This window comes from Diospyros lotus, chromosome 7 (assembly GCF_014633365.1).
Source record: "Diospyros lotus cultivar Yz01 chromosome 7, ASM1463336v1, whole genome shotgun sequence".
Lineage (NCBI taxonomy): Eukaryota > Viridiplantae > Streptophyta > Magnoliopsida > Ericales > Ebenaceae > Diospyros > Diospyros lotus.
In genome coordinates, this window is record NC_068344.1 from 2,825,391 (window position 1) to 2,842,149 (window position 16,759).

The 16,759-nt window shown below is 30.9% G+C and overlaps 3 protein-coding genes across 4 annotated transcripts; 2 read left to right on the forward strand and 1 right to left on the reverse strand.

Annotated features, from left to right (window-relative positions):
* Positions 1–1,662: 1,662 nt before the first annotated feature.
* LOC127805921 (NAC domain-containing protein 1-like) lies at positions 1,663–2,946 on the forward strand. Its single transcript, XM_052342761.1, has 3 exons — positions 1,663–1,939; positions 2,018–2,307; positions 2,436–2,946. The coding sequence occupies exons 1-3, from the start codon at positions 1,771–1,773 to the stop codon at positions 2,775–2,777; spliced, it is 801 nt and encodes a 266-aa protein (XP_052198721.1). The 5' UTR covers positions 1,663–1,770; the 3' UTR covers positions 2,778–2,946.
* Positions 2,947–7,325: 4,379 nt separating this feature from the next.
* On the reverse strand, positions 7,326–8,264 carry LOC127806555 (photosynthetic NDH subunit of lumenal location 2, chloroplastic). Its single transcript, XM_052343917.1, has 2 exons — positions 7,696–8,264; positions 7,326–7,532 (listed from the first exon to the last, which is right to left on the reverse strand). The coding sequence occupies exons 1-2, from the start codon at positions 8,227–8,229 to the stop codon at positions 7,434–7,436; spliced, it is 633 nt and encodes a 210-aa protein (XP_052199877.1). The 5' UTR covers positions 8,230–8,264; the 3' UTR covers positions 7,326–7,433.
* Positions 8,265–10,510: 2,246 nt separating this feature from the next.
* On the forward strand, positions 10,511–14,375 carry LOC127806530 (uncharacterized). 2 transcript variants are annotated; one of them, XM_052343890.1, is made up of 7 exons: positions 10,511–10,673; positions 11,033–11,197; positions 12,218–12,280; positions 12,446–12,493; positions 13,042–13,095; positions 13,896–13,962; positions 14,073–14,375. In XM_052343890.1, the coding sequence occupies exons 2-7, from the start codon at positions 11,051–11,053 to the stop codon at positions 14,159–14,161; spliced, it is 468 nt and encodes a 155-aa protein (XP_052199850.1). In that variant the 5' UTR covers positions 10,511–10,673; positions 11,033–11,050; the 3' UTR covers positions 14,162–14,375. The 2 variants fall into 2 exon arrangements, with proteins under 2 accessions (XP_052199850.1, XP_052199851.1); XM_052343891.1 differs by having other exon boundaries at positions 10,564–10,673; positions 10,939–11,197.
* Positions 14,376–16,759: the final 2,384 nt, after the last annotated feature.

Consider the following 16,759-nt stretch of genomic DNA (forward strand, 5'->3'; position numbering starts at 1 on the left):
ACAAAAAGGCCCCTATATTTTTCTTATTTACACGTTTCCTCCTATGTTTTTGGTTCTCACATTTTGAAAAATATTTTTTTTTTGTTTCTATTTCATATCGTATCTATTTTTTGTCACTCGTTTATTCTCTTTCCTATACAACCTCCCTTGATCATGAGGCGATAAGGGAAAGTGGTAAAAAAAGCTTGATTAGCATTTCTTCTCTTCAAAATATAAATTTCTTTCAAATTATTTTTGTAACCACCTCTTATGATTAATTTTGTATTTTAAATTATTATGTTAGACATCTTAATGAGGGAATAAATTATCAATAACAAATATAATTTGAAATATACTAATAATGATATGAGTCGTTTAATTATTTGCCTCTCATATTGTAAAAGATCAATCATGGGTGACATATGGTGAAAAGCACCACATCTTATGACATTTTGGAATAATAGCTCTTTGATAATTTGTGATTGTGGGGTCGAGTACTATCGAAAACCATAATCAAAGATCATGAAAGAAATTTTGCAACATTAATCACTCATAAATTTTGAGCACTAACTTGACTATTAAATTTATACAAGAAGGATAATAGCCTCACATTTGCAAGAGTCCAATGTATGGCGTTTTGGGTTCTTAGAAGTAGGTCATCATTTGAGTCGTATCGTTAAAAACATCTAAGGTTTAAGTTAGAGAACGATAAGAAAAAAGAAGATGATATTATATTTATAGCATAAATAATGAGGGGGCTTATAAAATGTCCCTTAAAATATAATGAATGATAGTCTAATAAGAGACTTATTCACAATAAAATCTTGAATTACCAGAGTTCGTAGTGGATCAAGATGTTTTTAAACTGCGCATATTAATTTTAGTAGTGATATATCGATGCACTTTTTACAATCTCAAGACGTTTGGATAGGCCTCTAGAGTTTAACTAGGTTGGATATCAACGAAAACGGAGAATGAATATAATATGGAATGAAAACGAGAAAATGATGTATTTAAAAAAGTAAAAAATATAAATATGTAAATAAAAAAAATATGGGGGCATTTTTATAAATATAATTTGAATATAAAAAAATATATAAATAGTTATTGAGTCTAAAAACAAATATAAATTCTATAATCTATTCAAACAAATTATGAAGAAAATTAAAAATTTTGAGGTAGAGATGAATTTTATCCATCTCCAATCTTTTTGCGGACGAAAATATGTTTTTAAATTTAATTCTATAATATTATGAAATGATCTCGAAACGTTTTTAAAATTATAAAATTATTAAAAAATATTTTTTAATTTTTTAAAAATAAAAGTATTTTAAAAACACTAAAGCCACGCCCCCAAACATTTTCGTGTCGGCATAACATATGAAATGTGGAAAAAATCATATGAATTATTTTAAATTATATAATTTTCTACAAATATATTTTAAGGTTATATTATTAATTTTTGTAATTTAAAATAATATAAAAAAAACCCCGAGATAAGGGGGCGTTTGGATAGTCTTGGCTGTGGAATGACCAATGAGGTAGAAAGTGAAGCGTTTAGGCCACAGGTGGGACCCAATCCTTTTGCTGGGAATGGAAGTCAAGCAAACAGCCAATCACCCCTTTATTCTCACAAAACGACAAACCCACCCCCCCCCATAAAACCACCCCGCCCCCTCTCCTTCCCAACATTTCAAAACCGCCGCCTAGCCGCCGCCGCAGCCCACCGGATTCCTTCAGCTCGCCGGGGAAACCAAACATTTCCTTGTTTGAAGCCTTGATCGTATATAAATGGTGGCCGGAAATTGCACCTCGGAGCTCCCTCCGGGGTTCAGGTTCCACCCCACCGACGAAGAGTTGATCATGTATTACCTCCGGAACCAGTCCATGTCCCGGCCTTGCCCGGTGGCGATCATCCCCGAAGTTGACATCTACAAGTTCGATCCCTGGCAACTACCTGGTAAGAAATATAAAAATTCATTGTTTTGGGTGCCGTGAATCTTCTTTCTTGCTCATGTATGAATTTGAATGGGTGCAGAGAAAGCCGAATTCGGAGAGAATGAATGGTATTTCTTCACCCCAAGAGACCGGAAGTACCCGAACGGGGCGAGGCCCAACAGAGCGGCCGTTTCCGGCTACTGGAAGGCGACCGGCACGGACAAGGCCATTTACAGCGGCGCCAAGTACGTCGGCGTCAAGAAAGCCCTCGTCTTCTACAAGGGCAGGCCCCCGAAGGGTTCCAAAACAGATTGGATCATGCACGAATACAGAATTATTGACTCGAGAAAACCAGCCAGTTGTTCCAAGCAGAATGGGCCGACTATGAGGGTAATTAACGTTTTATTTCTTCTTTTCATATTGATCGTCGCCGGAGAAGAAGACGACGTCGTCGACGACGACGACGACTACTACCTTTTGTAATTTGCAATTCATTAATTTGTCTGTGTGCTTTTCAGTTGGATGATTGGGTGCTGTGCCGTATTTACAAGAAGAAGAACGTGGCGAGGGCTTTGGAGCAGAAGGTGGAAGACGCCGCCGTCGCTCAACGGTCGTCGGGAAATGTCGCCGGCGGCGATATTCAGGACATAAAAGTCGCCCGGACGAGCTCGATCTCTCAGCTGTGGGAGCTGGATTGCTGGGGTTCGTCATTTACCCCGCTACTAAGCGATCAGAGTTCTTTACACAGCTCGGGGTTCGATCACCAGATCGCCGGGGCCGGCAGACTTGAGTGGGGCGACGGAGCTCAACTCTTCAACCAGCCGCCGGTTTTTGTGAATCCGACGTTTCAGTTGCAGTGATAGATAGGTACGAGGTGCGGATCGTAGAAACTAAGGTGCTAGATTTGATTGACGGTGGTGGGCCAACCTATGGTTCAAAAATTGTAAGATATTTTGTTAAATTGATTCGAACCTATGGCTCAAAAATTGTAAGATATTTTGTGAAATTGATTCGAGATATTTTGTTAAATTGATTCCAGTAGGAGAATATTATTTAGATGTCTAAGTTTGATATTTTTATTAACGGTGAGACACCTTATGGTTCAAAAATTGTAAAATATTTTGTTAAATTGACAATCTTATTTAAACACTTGGAGTTTGAAATTGAATCAATAATTATAAAAATAAAATCGATTCAATGACAAATTTGTGGGTGCAAAGATACCAACTTGGCATTATTCATCTTTGACTTGTGACAACAAAGATTATCCTTTTCCAAAAAAATTATTCATTTTGACTGCGAGAGACATAGACATGTACACATGACAATTGATCGGTTTAAGTTATCGAATTAATAGAAAAATTATACTTGAACACATCCAAATTATGTAAAAAAATTAAATTGAATTGATAAAAAAAATTGAAATAAATTGAAAAAAAAAAAAAAAAAACTGAACCCCATTTCCGTACCAACTTTTAAGTGAATCGCACTGACTTTTAATTAAAACAAAATCAAATCAATAATTTCAATTGATTCGATTTGACTATTTCGATTAAATTGAACCTTTACCACCCTCCTATAAATATAGGTCACACTTTTTTTTTTAAAAAAAAGAACTATGATAAGAACTCTTACTTATTAATTAAGACTATTATTATCTCGTACTAATATGAGATTACTTATCTCCATTATGAGTCGATAGTTAAAAATAAGCTAGGTAATGACCCAAAGAGGCGTAAAAGAATATTCTTTTTTTATTTGAGATTATCGCCATTATACGATTTCTCACCGTTCGCGTTCTTAATTTTGATATATGAGATAAATTGTAAAACGAAATTTTATTTCACTGTATAGAGTAAGGAATCGAATCTACAATTTAATGATACAAATCTCAATTTATCGTAACTTAATCACTTAACTTGTACTTTGAAGTATGCATGAGCGGAGCATCACCATTTTATTTTAAAAATGGGCTTTCCTTGGAAAGGTGTCCATAAATTAAAACTACTAATTTGTTTAATTATAGCTCTAGTGTGGATCCTAATTGACTACAAAGTACACCTAATTAACATATAATAGATGCGTGCATGCGCAAGCCTAGCTTCAAATAGAGGTCAATTTGTTTAGGTTTACTTTAATCGCTCTTAATTTATTTAATATAATTAGAGATGTGACTCTTGCTATATATATATATATGTATAAAACAATTTAAATAAAAAATTACTATATAGTAATTAGTAGTTGCACTTTAACTAAATAAGTTTAAAAAGACTAAATTAGCCCTTTAACTTCTCCATTTCCATGAGAGTAGCCCTCAAACTTTTTTTTTTACTCAAATTTGATTGCACACTTTTCAAAATGATTTATTTTATTCTTTAAATGATAGTTTTTGATTCAATTTACCTTTTAAACTCTAATTTTTCAGGTAAAATTCATTCCTGAATTACATCATTTGAAAAGTTTAAGGTGAATTTGAATCCAAAAAATATTACGAGTCTAAATTGACTAAAATCAAAATGTTAAGGGGCTAAAATAATCTTTTTCCTTTTGAATAAAGATCGGATTAGAGATAAGTAACATTTTAGTTAAATCGAAATAATTGAATCGGCTGAAATTTTCAATTTGGTTCAATTCAATTCTTAGGTTTGTTTGATTCGATTTTTAAATTTGACAGTTTCAATTTGATTCGATCTACGTATTGAAAAAAAATAAATAAAATAATCGAATTGATGAATATGTAAACAATGACATTATTTTTTAACTTCGTTATTTTAATTTTTTTCAATTAGATAAGTTTTTTTGGTTTGAAAATCTATTTAGTTCGATTTTTGACACAAATTTGATCTATTCAATTTGAGCAATTTATATTATATTGAATCGACCAAATGCTCACCCTTAATTATAATGGGTAAAATTAAACTAATTTTAATTTAATTATCATAAGTTTAAATCTTACATATAAAATTTATTTTTATCTTTTAAAGCAAAATATACAATACTTCATAACACCAAAATATCCGATTTACTTATATTATATAATAAAATAAGAGTGAATAATAGATGCATGCATGTTAATCAGTTAGACTGGTAGTGACACTGACACTTCTGTCCTTAGTGAGGAAACCTTCTAATTAATTAATTAATTTAGTTAACTTGCGCTAATCAAGGGCCTTCATTTGGGATAACTCTGGGCTTCCACTTGGACTTTATTAGATTAGGTTACGGTTGGGATTGGATTCTAACTATGGTTGGGATTGGATTCTAACTAATCTATCATATCAACATTATCACATGTTTTGATTTATTAGATGGGATTAATTTTAATTTTTTATGATAAAGTCAGCCATCTTATAAAAAAATAATTTTGTTCGAGTATCTGTTCAGATAGCGTTTGTTAAAAATGAACAGAATAAGATCGTATGAAGATAAAGATTAAAATATTTTTCGGGCAAATATATGAAATGGTTAAGGGTAAGAAGCATTTCAAAATTTTTATTAGAGTGTTTGTTAAATTATTTAGAATGTATTGAGACATATGGGCCATCTTTTCTTATCTATAAGGTTTTAGATAAATTTATCTATTTATGTAGTATTTGTTAAAATGAGCAAGATAAGAGAGTATCAAGATAAGATCAGAATATTTTCGGACCAAAATATAAGATAGTCAAGATAAGGATGGGAATCATTCCATGATTTTTATCAAACTATTTGTTAAATTTTTTGAAATACAATAAATGACACAAATATCATTTTTTCTTATCTGTAAAGACTAATATATGCTTATCTTGAGTAGAGTGACAGATAAACATATTTTGAAAAATCCAAATAAGAAGTCATATGAGTTCTTTTTAAAAAATTACAAGATAAATTTAACAAACACGTTAAAAAAGATAAATATCTGAAATGCTTTCTATATCTAATATTTTTCACTCTATATTTTAATTAATAAACATTATCTTATTTGAACAATTACAGATAAGTCACATGACTTATTTTCATAAGTTACAGGGGCAGACCCAGCCCATGGGCTGGGCTGGAGCCCCTCAATTTTTTTTAAAAAGTAAATTTTTTAATATTAAAAAATATTTGTTTTTCCAAATCCACCCAATCAACCCGTCCAAATGTTATTTTTCCAAACTTGCCAACCAACTAATCCAAATATATTATGAGCCCAAACTCAAATGCATTACCAACCCAAACTTCAAATAAAAAATATTTTTATTTATAAAAAATTTACAAAATAACCCTAAATTTATTTAAAATTATAGAATAACCCCAAAAAAATTTTTTGGGGTGTTTTTTGACATTTTGAGATAGGAAACATTTTTGAAATGCCAAAACGATCATAGCCCCGAATTTTTTTTTTTTTGGGTGTTTCTTGATATTTCGAGATATAAAATGTTTTTAAAATGTCGAAATATAATTTTTAATAAATAATTATTCAATTAAACATAAACATTTTATCTTTAATGTGAACATGGGGACAGTAGAAACAATATTTTTTTCCATTTTTAACATGGTAGTAGAGTTGAAATGCATTTTCAAATTAAAAACTTACAATATTTTTCTAATATTGCAAAATAACACACTATTGTTTCCTACCATGCTTTGATTCTAATTTCATGTGGTTTTCATTTTTGCGGGGTATGTTCCTATTTTTTGTAGTAAATGTTTTGCGCTTTTTCTTGTTTAATGAATTTTAATTTAAAAAAAATATTGAAAAATAGCCCTAAAACATTTTTAAAATTAAAGAAATATCCTAAAAATATTTTTTTAATGTTTCTTGACATTTTGGGATATAAAACATTTTTGAAATATCAAAACAACACTATTTCAGTGTATTCCTCCGTTATAGTCCCGAAAATGTTTTTTTTTGTGTTTCTTGTCCTTTCGAGATAAGAAATATTTTTGAAATGTTGAAACAACACTATTTCAGTGTTTTCCTACATCACAGCCCTTGGGCTTCTCCCTTATTTTCATAAAAAAAAATTGTTAGCTAGGTAGCTTAAAATTATGCATTTGAATAAATTACACTATTACTCTTTAAATTTTATATTTTATAACAAATTAGTTGCCCTAATTTAATTTTTGTTATAGTTTAATATCTCTTTCAATTTTTTAACAAGTTCTAATAACGAAAACTGATATGACATACAACAATATAAATATCAAAATCAATCAACGGGGTCTCCAATGCATAGGTCAACTGATCAGATGAATAATATGCCGATGTCGATCTGATGAATTACGCTTTACATAAAGGATAAAAGCCTAATTTATAATTTACCTCCCTTGATATAATTGAAAATAGAGACACTTAAGACTGTATAAGAGCGATCATCCCAAAATTACTCGACGGGACATACAATAATATATATATATATATATATATCAAAATTAGACCATTTGTATTTGAAAACATGACAATGATGAATGATATGTATCACAGCATTTTAAAGGTATTTACAATACAAGATTCCACAAACTTATCTCCTTCTTCTCCTCTTTCTCTCCTCTCATGCAAGCAATGCCACGAGCTCGTCTATGGATTTGAGGGTCTTCTCATAGTATAGATATGATTCATATACTTTGGGCGTCCGTACGTAGAAATCAAACTGAAATACAATACAAACATTAATTCCAATATTAAAAATATTAATTGTGTTTCAATTTAATTATTTCTTGCAAAAAAATATTTATTAATTAAATAACTTATCCTATTATAATGGGGGGTTCGAGTTAGACCCGATCTTAACAATTGGTATCAGAACCGGTTACCTCGGCCATGTTGTCGACTAGCTCGTTGGCTGTCTTGACGTAGGATTCTCGCCGGAATTCAGGAACCATGGACATGGCGTTCTTCATGTCCTGCGAAAGGTAAGCTTGCTTGAGGCGAATGTAGAATAGCACGTACCTCCACGACATGGCCTCCAGCATGTCCCGGATGCCGTGCAACCCCTCCGCCGTCTGCCGTATCCTCGCCACGGCGTCCTCCGGCGACAGCCCCGGCTCGAAGAACCGCTCCCTTATGAACGACCGCGTGCCCCAGCTCTCCGCCATCCCGGCCCGGGCGGCGACCCCGTGCAGCCCCAGGGCTACGGCAGTGGACAGCAGCGTTCCCACCAGTTTCCGGCGGTGGGTGGTCTGTTGGTGTTGGTTTTCTTCTTGGCCGGAAAAGGATGCTCGGATGGCCGGGCTCCGCCGGAAGCGGTGGGGATCCGGTGGTCCGGTGAGGTGGGCGTGGAAGAGAGGAGATGTAGGGCTGGTGAAGCTGGTCATGTTGGAAGCGAGTAGAGATGGAGACGATGACATTGCAGAGCTATGGCTTTCTGCTTCTCGCCGCCCCTGAAAATGGACCGTTGCTTTTGCTGACGTGGCGCTCCTTATCTTCTCGCCAGAAAATTTTGTTTATTTTTTTTCGGATGACAATATTTAATTTTCCCTCAATTATTATTGTTAATTAAAATATAGATAGAAAAAGTTAAAATATATATAGAAAATATTTCAGATTGTTGTCATTTTCAATGTGTTTGTTAAATTTATTTGACATTTTTTCAAATATGTTTATCTCTCATTCTCTCTCGATAAGTATATATTAGACCTTACAGATAATAAAAAATGACGCATATATTTTTTAAGGTATTTTAAAAAATTTAATAAAAATTTTAAAAAAAATTTAGTCTTATTTTGACCATTTTATATCTTATTTCGAAAAATATTTTAATTTCATCTTGATATAACCTTATCTTACTCATTTTAACAAACGCTACCTTAGTAGGGATGAACTAGTTAAACCGGAATAATCAAATTGAATCAGTTAAAATTGATAATTCAGCTCGGTTCAATTTGTAGAAATGCTTGGTTTAGTTTTCAAATTTGAGCTTTTTGATTATTTTGATTTGGTATAGTCTTCTTATTGAAAAAAATTGAAACAACCAAATTGATTGAAATATAAAAAATGTTGTCGTTTTTAACCAAAATAAGAACTAGAGAATGGCAGATTTGAGAAAAAAAAAAAAAAAAAAAACTGTTCTACCTGCACTTCATTTTTTATTTTTTTTCGTTTAGGAAACTATTTAATAAATTTTTAGTCTTTAAAATTTGTATTTTGTAACAAATTGATCACTGTATTTTAATTTTAGTTATAAAAACTACTAAACTTTATTTTTTTATTATAGTTTAGTCGTTCTTTTGATTTTTTTATCAAATTTTATTAACGAATACTAACATTATGTATATATATAGACCTCAAAATATTTTGATTGTAGGTTTCACATTGACATATATTAATGTATATCATATTAGTTTTCATTTATTGAATTTGATCAAAGTTTAAAAGAAGAATTAAATTATAACAAAAATTAAATGTTAATGGTTATGGTGATAAAAGTTATAAGTATAGCGACTAATTTATTATGGAATGTAAAATTCAAGGTTAATTTTATAATTTACCCAAAAAATGAAAATTCTAACACAAGCACCTATCAATTCTTTATTTTGTACTAATGTTTATTTTAGGAACGAACAAAATATCGATTAAACCAAAATAATCAAACTGAATCAATTAAAATTGTTGGTTCAGTTTGGTCCAATTTGTAAATTAGTTTAGTTCGATTTTTAAATTTGAGTTTTTCAATTATTTTAACATAATTTTCTTATTAAAAAAAATAAAAATAATAGAATCGATTGAAATGTCACTTTTTACTCAAGCAAGATAAAATTTTTAATTGAGTAATATTATTTTTACTTAAAAAATAAATATTTTTAATCGAATAATATCATTTTTACTTAATTAATAAATATTTTTAATTAAATAATATTTCTGAATTGAAATTTGCTTTCATAGGTTAATCGAGTAATATTCTTGTTACTCGAGGAACATTTATTTTCGGTTTGTTTGAATTTTTTTTCGTATTTTTTATTTTGTTGGTTTTCGATTTGTTTGATTTTGGTATTTGTTTGGTTTGATTTTTTTTATATAGGTTCAATTATTTTAGTTGATTTAGTTCAGTTGAATGCTTACCCTTAATTCATTTTGTTGAAATTGAATCAATTTAACCCTAGACTAAGATTTCTAATTTTTTTCTGCCTCTAGGGCACATGTAAAATGGTTAGGTCATGATAAACTGATATTCGTATCAGTACGTTATAAGTTCAACTTCTTGCTCTACGTAGTGAAGTAAAATCTCCACTTGTGATTTTTTTCATCTGCTGAAATCGAAGGTACAAGCGGCAGGGAACCGCACAATAGCAGTAATCCCAAGATTTCTAAAATTTGTAGACTGAAAATTGGATCGAATCAAATTAGCGAGTCTGGTCTACTCTTAACTTATCCTAAATATATATTTTTATTTTTCAGTATAATTTTTTTAAAAATATGCATATTTTAAAATTTAAATTTGTATATAATTAATATTTAAGATTTAATATATCATATATTATATATTATTAATAAATCATAATATAATACAGATATTCGATAAATATCTATATAAAGGGACGCACAGTCCATATCCGGATAAATGCTATTTCTTTATGCATTTGGGCCAAAGGGCCAACTAACAAAAGGCCGCCAACTGGGCCGAAGCGCACATAAGCCCAAGCAAAGAATCTTTATATATTCTGTGGAGTCTGGACGCAACCCTTGGTTGGTTGCCTTCAAAAGGCCGCCTGGTGGGAGACTCCGCCACTCAGCCAGCCTGCTTCCGGATTATCCTCTCCATCTCCGGCCAATCTCCGGCGTCATCTCCCCCCTGGTGATCTCTCTTCTCTCCTATCTCATCTCTCTAGTTTTCTTCCGCTTTCTACTCTGTTTACGATACATATACATACGCAATTGTCGTTGTCTAGGTCGACTCCGCTCTGGTTCTGTTTCTCAGTCGCAGATATCGCAATCCAATTGGATCAAACGCATGTATTTTGATTTTTTATTTCATGCAAAAAATTCAGCAAATTCATACGGTTTTATCGCCGGAGATGATCAGATAAACACTAAGAATCGGATTCTTAACTTTTTTTTAGAGAAAAGCCCGTGGTTGATGCAAGAAGCCCTTTCTATGATACTGGAACGTATAGAAATGTGTCTGGAGCTCATATTAGATCGTTGATTTTGCAGCATTTGTGTGAGAGGAAGATGTCGAGCGTCAGGCTTGAGGATGCGAATGATCAAGATCTTGTTGACGGAACTTGTCTTGAAAAAGCGGATGATGATCAGTCCATGGATGAGTTGAAACCCTCATCTGCACAAGCGGAGAATCCCTTGCCTTCTCCTCAACAAGAGGTATGTTGCTGTACACGCGTCTTCTTATATTTGTTCTCCTTTGGGATCTTGAACGAAATGGAACTAATTAAGAGGTTATTTAATGACGAAAGACTGTTTTTTAGATTTTTATTTCTACTTCTTGATTAAATTTAAATTTAATTTTTATATAAAATTTAAAAATACATTTACAAAAATCTAATTTTCAATCTAAAAATTCAATTTTTTTTGGTGAATTGTGTGTTTTAATTCTCTATTTTTGTTTAAAATATGGGCTAATCATGCAAATAATTTAGTCTTTTTTATCGACTTATTATTTTATTTAATCTTTTTAATTTTGTTAATTAGGTCTAAATTAGTTTAATTGGATATAATTTTATTTAACATGTAAAATTAATTTAGAAGGTGTGTGTTTATGCTGACTTATTATATAGAGTGTCATATTAAAATATACATATAAATAAAAAAAATGTAACTCGAGTTTAGTCTTAAAATTAGTTGATCTTGATAGTTTTTTTTTTCTTTTTTTACTTATGTATATATATAAATTTAATACTTAACATGCCAATTGAACACACTCCTTTAGATGGATTTTATATGTTGTATAAAATTATACTCAATTGAATCAATTTGGTCCTAATTACTAAAATTAAAAAAATTAGATAAAATTACATATTATATTATTTTAGTGATGAGTCCATAATTTTTTTATTATTTTTAAAATAATTTTTTAAAAATTTGAGTCATTTTTCGATAAGCAAACAGAATGAAGTCATCTACCGACCTCACTCATAGGTGTTTATGTTTGTTATCAACAATTTTTTGAATTATTTTTTAGTGAAAGAGCAATAGAAGGAGATTCATAAAACTTAAATTCGAGACAATGATGTTATGAATTAAAGAAAACCTAATAGAATGATGATTCCTTATGCCATTGGGAGGAAGAAGGATGAATACATAGGGTTTTCAGATGTCCCATTTCTTGAACTCTGAAAATAAATAATAATTGTTCTTCTTCTTTTTCGGTTTCTTCTTTTGCAGGAGGAAATAATTAAGAAAAAATATGGGGGAATTTTGCCGAAGAAAAAACCATTAATATCAAAGGTAGGCACAGTTCTTCACTTGGTTTAATATATTTTATGTTAATGTCTTGTATATTTGTATTAATATAATACAAAGTATATGATATTAATACAAAATATCGCATTTTGTTTTATTTTATGTACAATTGGAGTTCTTTTAAACTGTTTTATCCGCCATTAATGGCAGGATCATGAACGAGCTTTCTTTGATTCGGCTGATTGGGCATTGGGGAAGGTAATGAATGGATTTATTAATGTTATACAAGAATTGTATGTGTGATGATGAAGTAAATTACCTTCTTCATATCTGAATTATATATTTCGTAATAAATTAGTTATTATATTCATTGAATTTTGACTTCTGTTATATAAAATTTCAAAATTAGTTGATTGTGGGGTTTATATTAATTTTAGTATTAAATGATTTTTGAACTTATATTACCGTATATTATATTCATTTTTGTTAGCAGAATTTGATAAAAAATTGAAAGATTAACTGAATTATTACAAAAATTAGAGTTTAGTAGCTGTGAAGACAAAAATTAAAGTATAACGATTAATTTGTTAAGAGCCACAAACTTCAAAGACTAGTAGTGTAATTTCATATAAGATGTGTACTAATACATTTTTACCTTCTTTTTTATTTGATTTTTTACTATTCGGGTATCATTAACAAACTTCACCATTGGATTGGAAATTTCTGTTAGAATGTTGTTACATTTTCTTCTTTTGGCTGGGCGTTCTCTAATTTGTAATTTGTAAATGTGTGCAAAATAATAATAGCAAGGAACGCAGAAGGCGAAAGGTCCGCCAGAGGCTCTCCGTCCAAAGTTGCAGGTATTTGCTGTTTCTCAAGCTTGAAGGAAAAATGCTTGATAGCAAGACAACCTTATCAATAGGCTTATAAAAAAAAAATAAAAAGATAAAATTCTTACCGACAAGCTTACAGAAAGGGAATAAAAAGACAAAATTGACCCCTTCTCTCCTCTCCCTGCTCTGCTCTCTCCCCTTGCCTCCCATGGTCGCCGCCTCGTCTCTGGCGTCGCCTCACCACCGTGCCTCGCTGCCTTCCCCTCGCCGACCATTGCTACAACTTGAAGATGCAACGACGGTTAGCGAAGCGAGGCGCGGCGGTAAGGCAAGGCCAGCGGTGAGGCAACAACCATGGGAGTCGACAGGGGCGGATCCAGTCAAGTGGGATGGGCTGGGCTGGACAAAATTAAGGGGTGGGCTGGATTAAATTAAGATTGGGCTATTACTAAAAAATTAAAAAAATTACATTACAAAAATAATTTTTTTTGTGAGCTGTCCTGGGCTTCAGCCTACTACTGCATCCGTCACTGGGAGTCAAGATGAGAGAGAAGGGCAGTGGCCCACTTTACAAATTTACAAAGTGGGTGGGGACAATTTCGTCTTTTTGCTCCTATTCCGTAAGCCATTATGTAAATGTGCAAATTTATATATCGCTATTGTTCATCTCTATTAGATATAATAACATTACTCTCAATAATGATATTCTCTAACATTACTCTCAATAATGATATTTCATTTGAAATGGCAATTGTCGTAAAAACTTATGCTATGTGTAACCATAACTTCTTCCTCTAACTTGGCATTGTGAACGACGCTTGCATCAGCCCACACCTCACCAGCAGCTTCGTTCAAGACGGTCAGCTTATGCTCCTCCAGATGACAATGAAGAAGGTACTCTTCACAGCTTAGTTGACCTTTCAATACTGCCAACAAATTCTCCATTTACTCTGCTTCTCATGAGCTGCTGAATCACCTTGATTACAATTAAATTTCTCTAACAGTGGATGGTAGCAATATTCATGATGACAATTGTCCTGAGGATCAGAGCTGCAAGTTGGATTCTAGTTCTAATTCTAATTCTCCCCTTTAACAACAACAATAATGGCGGTGGTGATTCTGGAGATCCTGAGCTGCAGCAGCTAACTGCATCACAGTAGTTGTTGATGATGATGATGATGATTGTGAGAGCACCTTTTGTGATTGTAGCATACACAACATGCTAATGGAAGGCTGCTGCCTCCAACTACATAACCATGCTACTTCCTCCAAAATTTCATATATATATATATTTGGCTACTGAATTATTATTTGCTCTTATGATTTTATTCAACCCTTTAAGTGAGGACCTGAAAAAATCAAATGCCCAAACTGTCCAAACCAAAGTGACCCAAATTGTCGGATCTAGTGGAGGAGAGCAAAAGTTTGGTTTATTCAAACTAATCAAATCGAACTGACTAAACTTGTTAGTTCAATTCGTTTTTTTGTTTTTTTTTTTTAAAGTTCGGTTCTCGATTTGATTTTTGGTTAGAAGAACCGAACTAACTAAATCGATCAAACTTTAAAATGATGTTTTGATATTTATAAAATGATATCGTTTTCTTCATTTTTGTGCGTTTTCTAATGGTTATTTTGTTTTTTATTTTTTTGTATTTCTTCAGTTTAATTGGTTCAGTTCAGTTTATGCGGTTTGGATTTAATTTTTTCGATTATTGGTTAGTTCCACTTTTCGAGTTAATCGGTCGATGCGGTTTGATTTTGCTGCTCAATTTGATTTAATCGATTAATACATTTTGATTGATTCGATAATCGAACTGACTATTTACACACTCTTACAATTTAGTCGGTGACAGTTTAAGCTTTAGAAAAAATCAAATATGGGCAGTCGATTTTAGTTTCTTTGTTTCGCATATCCATATGTAAAATTGACTATCTACTCTTTAATTAAAGTTTAAAAAACTCCTCTACAGTCACTAGTCCAACATTATATTTAATAGAAAAAAAGAGACAATGTTCTAATTAAAATCTTTAAAATGAAATGTGTGTTGACACATTGACATATTCTTTTAATTTTGAATTTAAAGTACTTGTGAGTTTTGGTATTTTACAAGATTGTTTTAATTTTGTTTGGCGTGTATTTTAAACTTTAGTGACTATTTCTTATATTCCTCAAATCGTTTAAATTGCTAAGTTATGGTTTGAAACATGCAATGGTTTGGTTATAGTAGTCAAACTATCGTAAAGAATTTAGTTTGAAAAACAATTTGAAATTCACTCGGTCTATGAACAAAGAAGCTATAACTAATATATTTTAACACAAAAAACATATTTTTTCTCATGTCAGATAATATAATATTTACCTAATCCGAACAAAATCAGAAAGGGGTGTGGGTCCTCCTCTCCCCCACACACCCTTTGCATGCCTATGTGCCCAATGTGTGCGGGAACGTTTATTTCGTATATGCATGAACTCATTTATAGATGAATAGTATTATTCATCTAGAGGTAACGTATTTTTATTGGGCAACGAAAAGTTGCCAGCATCAATATTTATTATGTACATTTTTATTGGCCAATAAAAATGTGATGAATAACATTATTCTTGAAATTACCGTCCTTACGCAACCCCCTTACAGAAGAGATAGATCGCAAGTGGATCCTTTTTGCCTCACTGTGTAGGAGAAGGAATCGAATTCACGACTTATTGATATAAATCCTAATTTATCGTAATCTGACAACTTAATCTATAATGTATGAATAATGTTACACTTTATGGATAGGCATGCTCATATATATATGTATAGATTTTCAAATATGATATGCGTGTAATAGAGATATTCATTGTTATTCGCGCATAATATGTAATATTTTATTTCGCTAACATGCACCAACTAATTTTATAATACAAGGGCCTTATTGTTTAGATTATTATGATAAAATAGGATAATATTCCCTCAAATTTATATTTATATTTATATATATATATTTTTATGTAATTACTTAAATTTGTAGTTATTTCTATTAAATTGTTAGAGTTGCATTTTCGATTTAATTTAATATTTATATTTTAACTTTTTTCATGTGATAACTCAATTTTTTTATTATTTCGATTACATATCTAAACTTATAATTTTGAATTAATTTAATCTATATATTTCATGTGTAAAAAAAAAATGAAACGATAAACTACATATCACACTCTGTTCATATTTAATTACAAAGATTAAATTGATTAAAAAATATAAATTCAGAAAGGTAATCGAAATAATAAAAAGTTCAAGTTATTACACGAAAAAAAAAATCAAAATATAGGGATTAAATTGACTAAAAAATTAAGTTCAAAATGTAATCGAAATAATAAAAAGTTCAAGTGACCACACACGAAAAAAATATGAAAGTATAAAAAAATATAAAAATAATTTTTAATAATGATAATATTTAAGTAATAATAAATATATTTTATTTTTAAATATTATGTATTTATTATATATATATATAATTTTTAAATACTTTTCTTGATTAATTAAATAATTTACATACGATGATTTCAACTAATAAGATTGTTAATTGGTTGAAAACTATGTGCAATACATAAATATATTTTATGAAAATAATATTTATTTATTACACATTAATCATTATTCTAAAACAGTGATAGATATGGAGCCAATCCTATATTTTTGCCATTGTA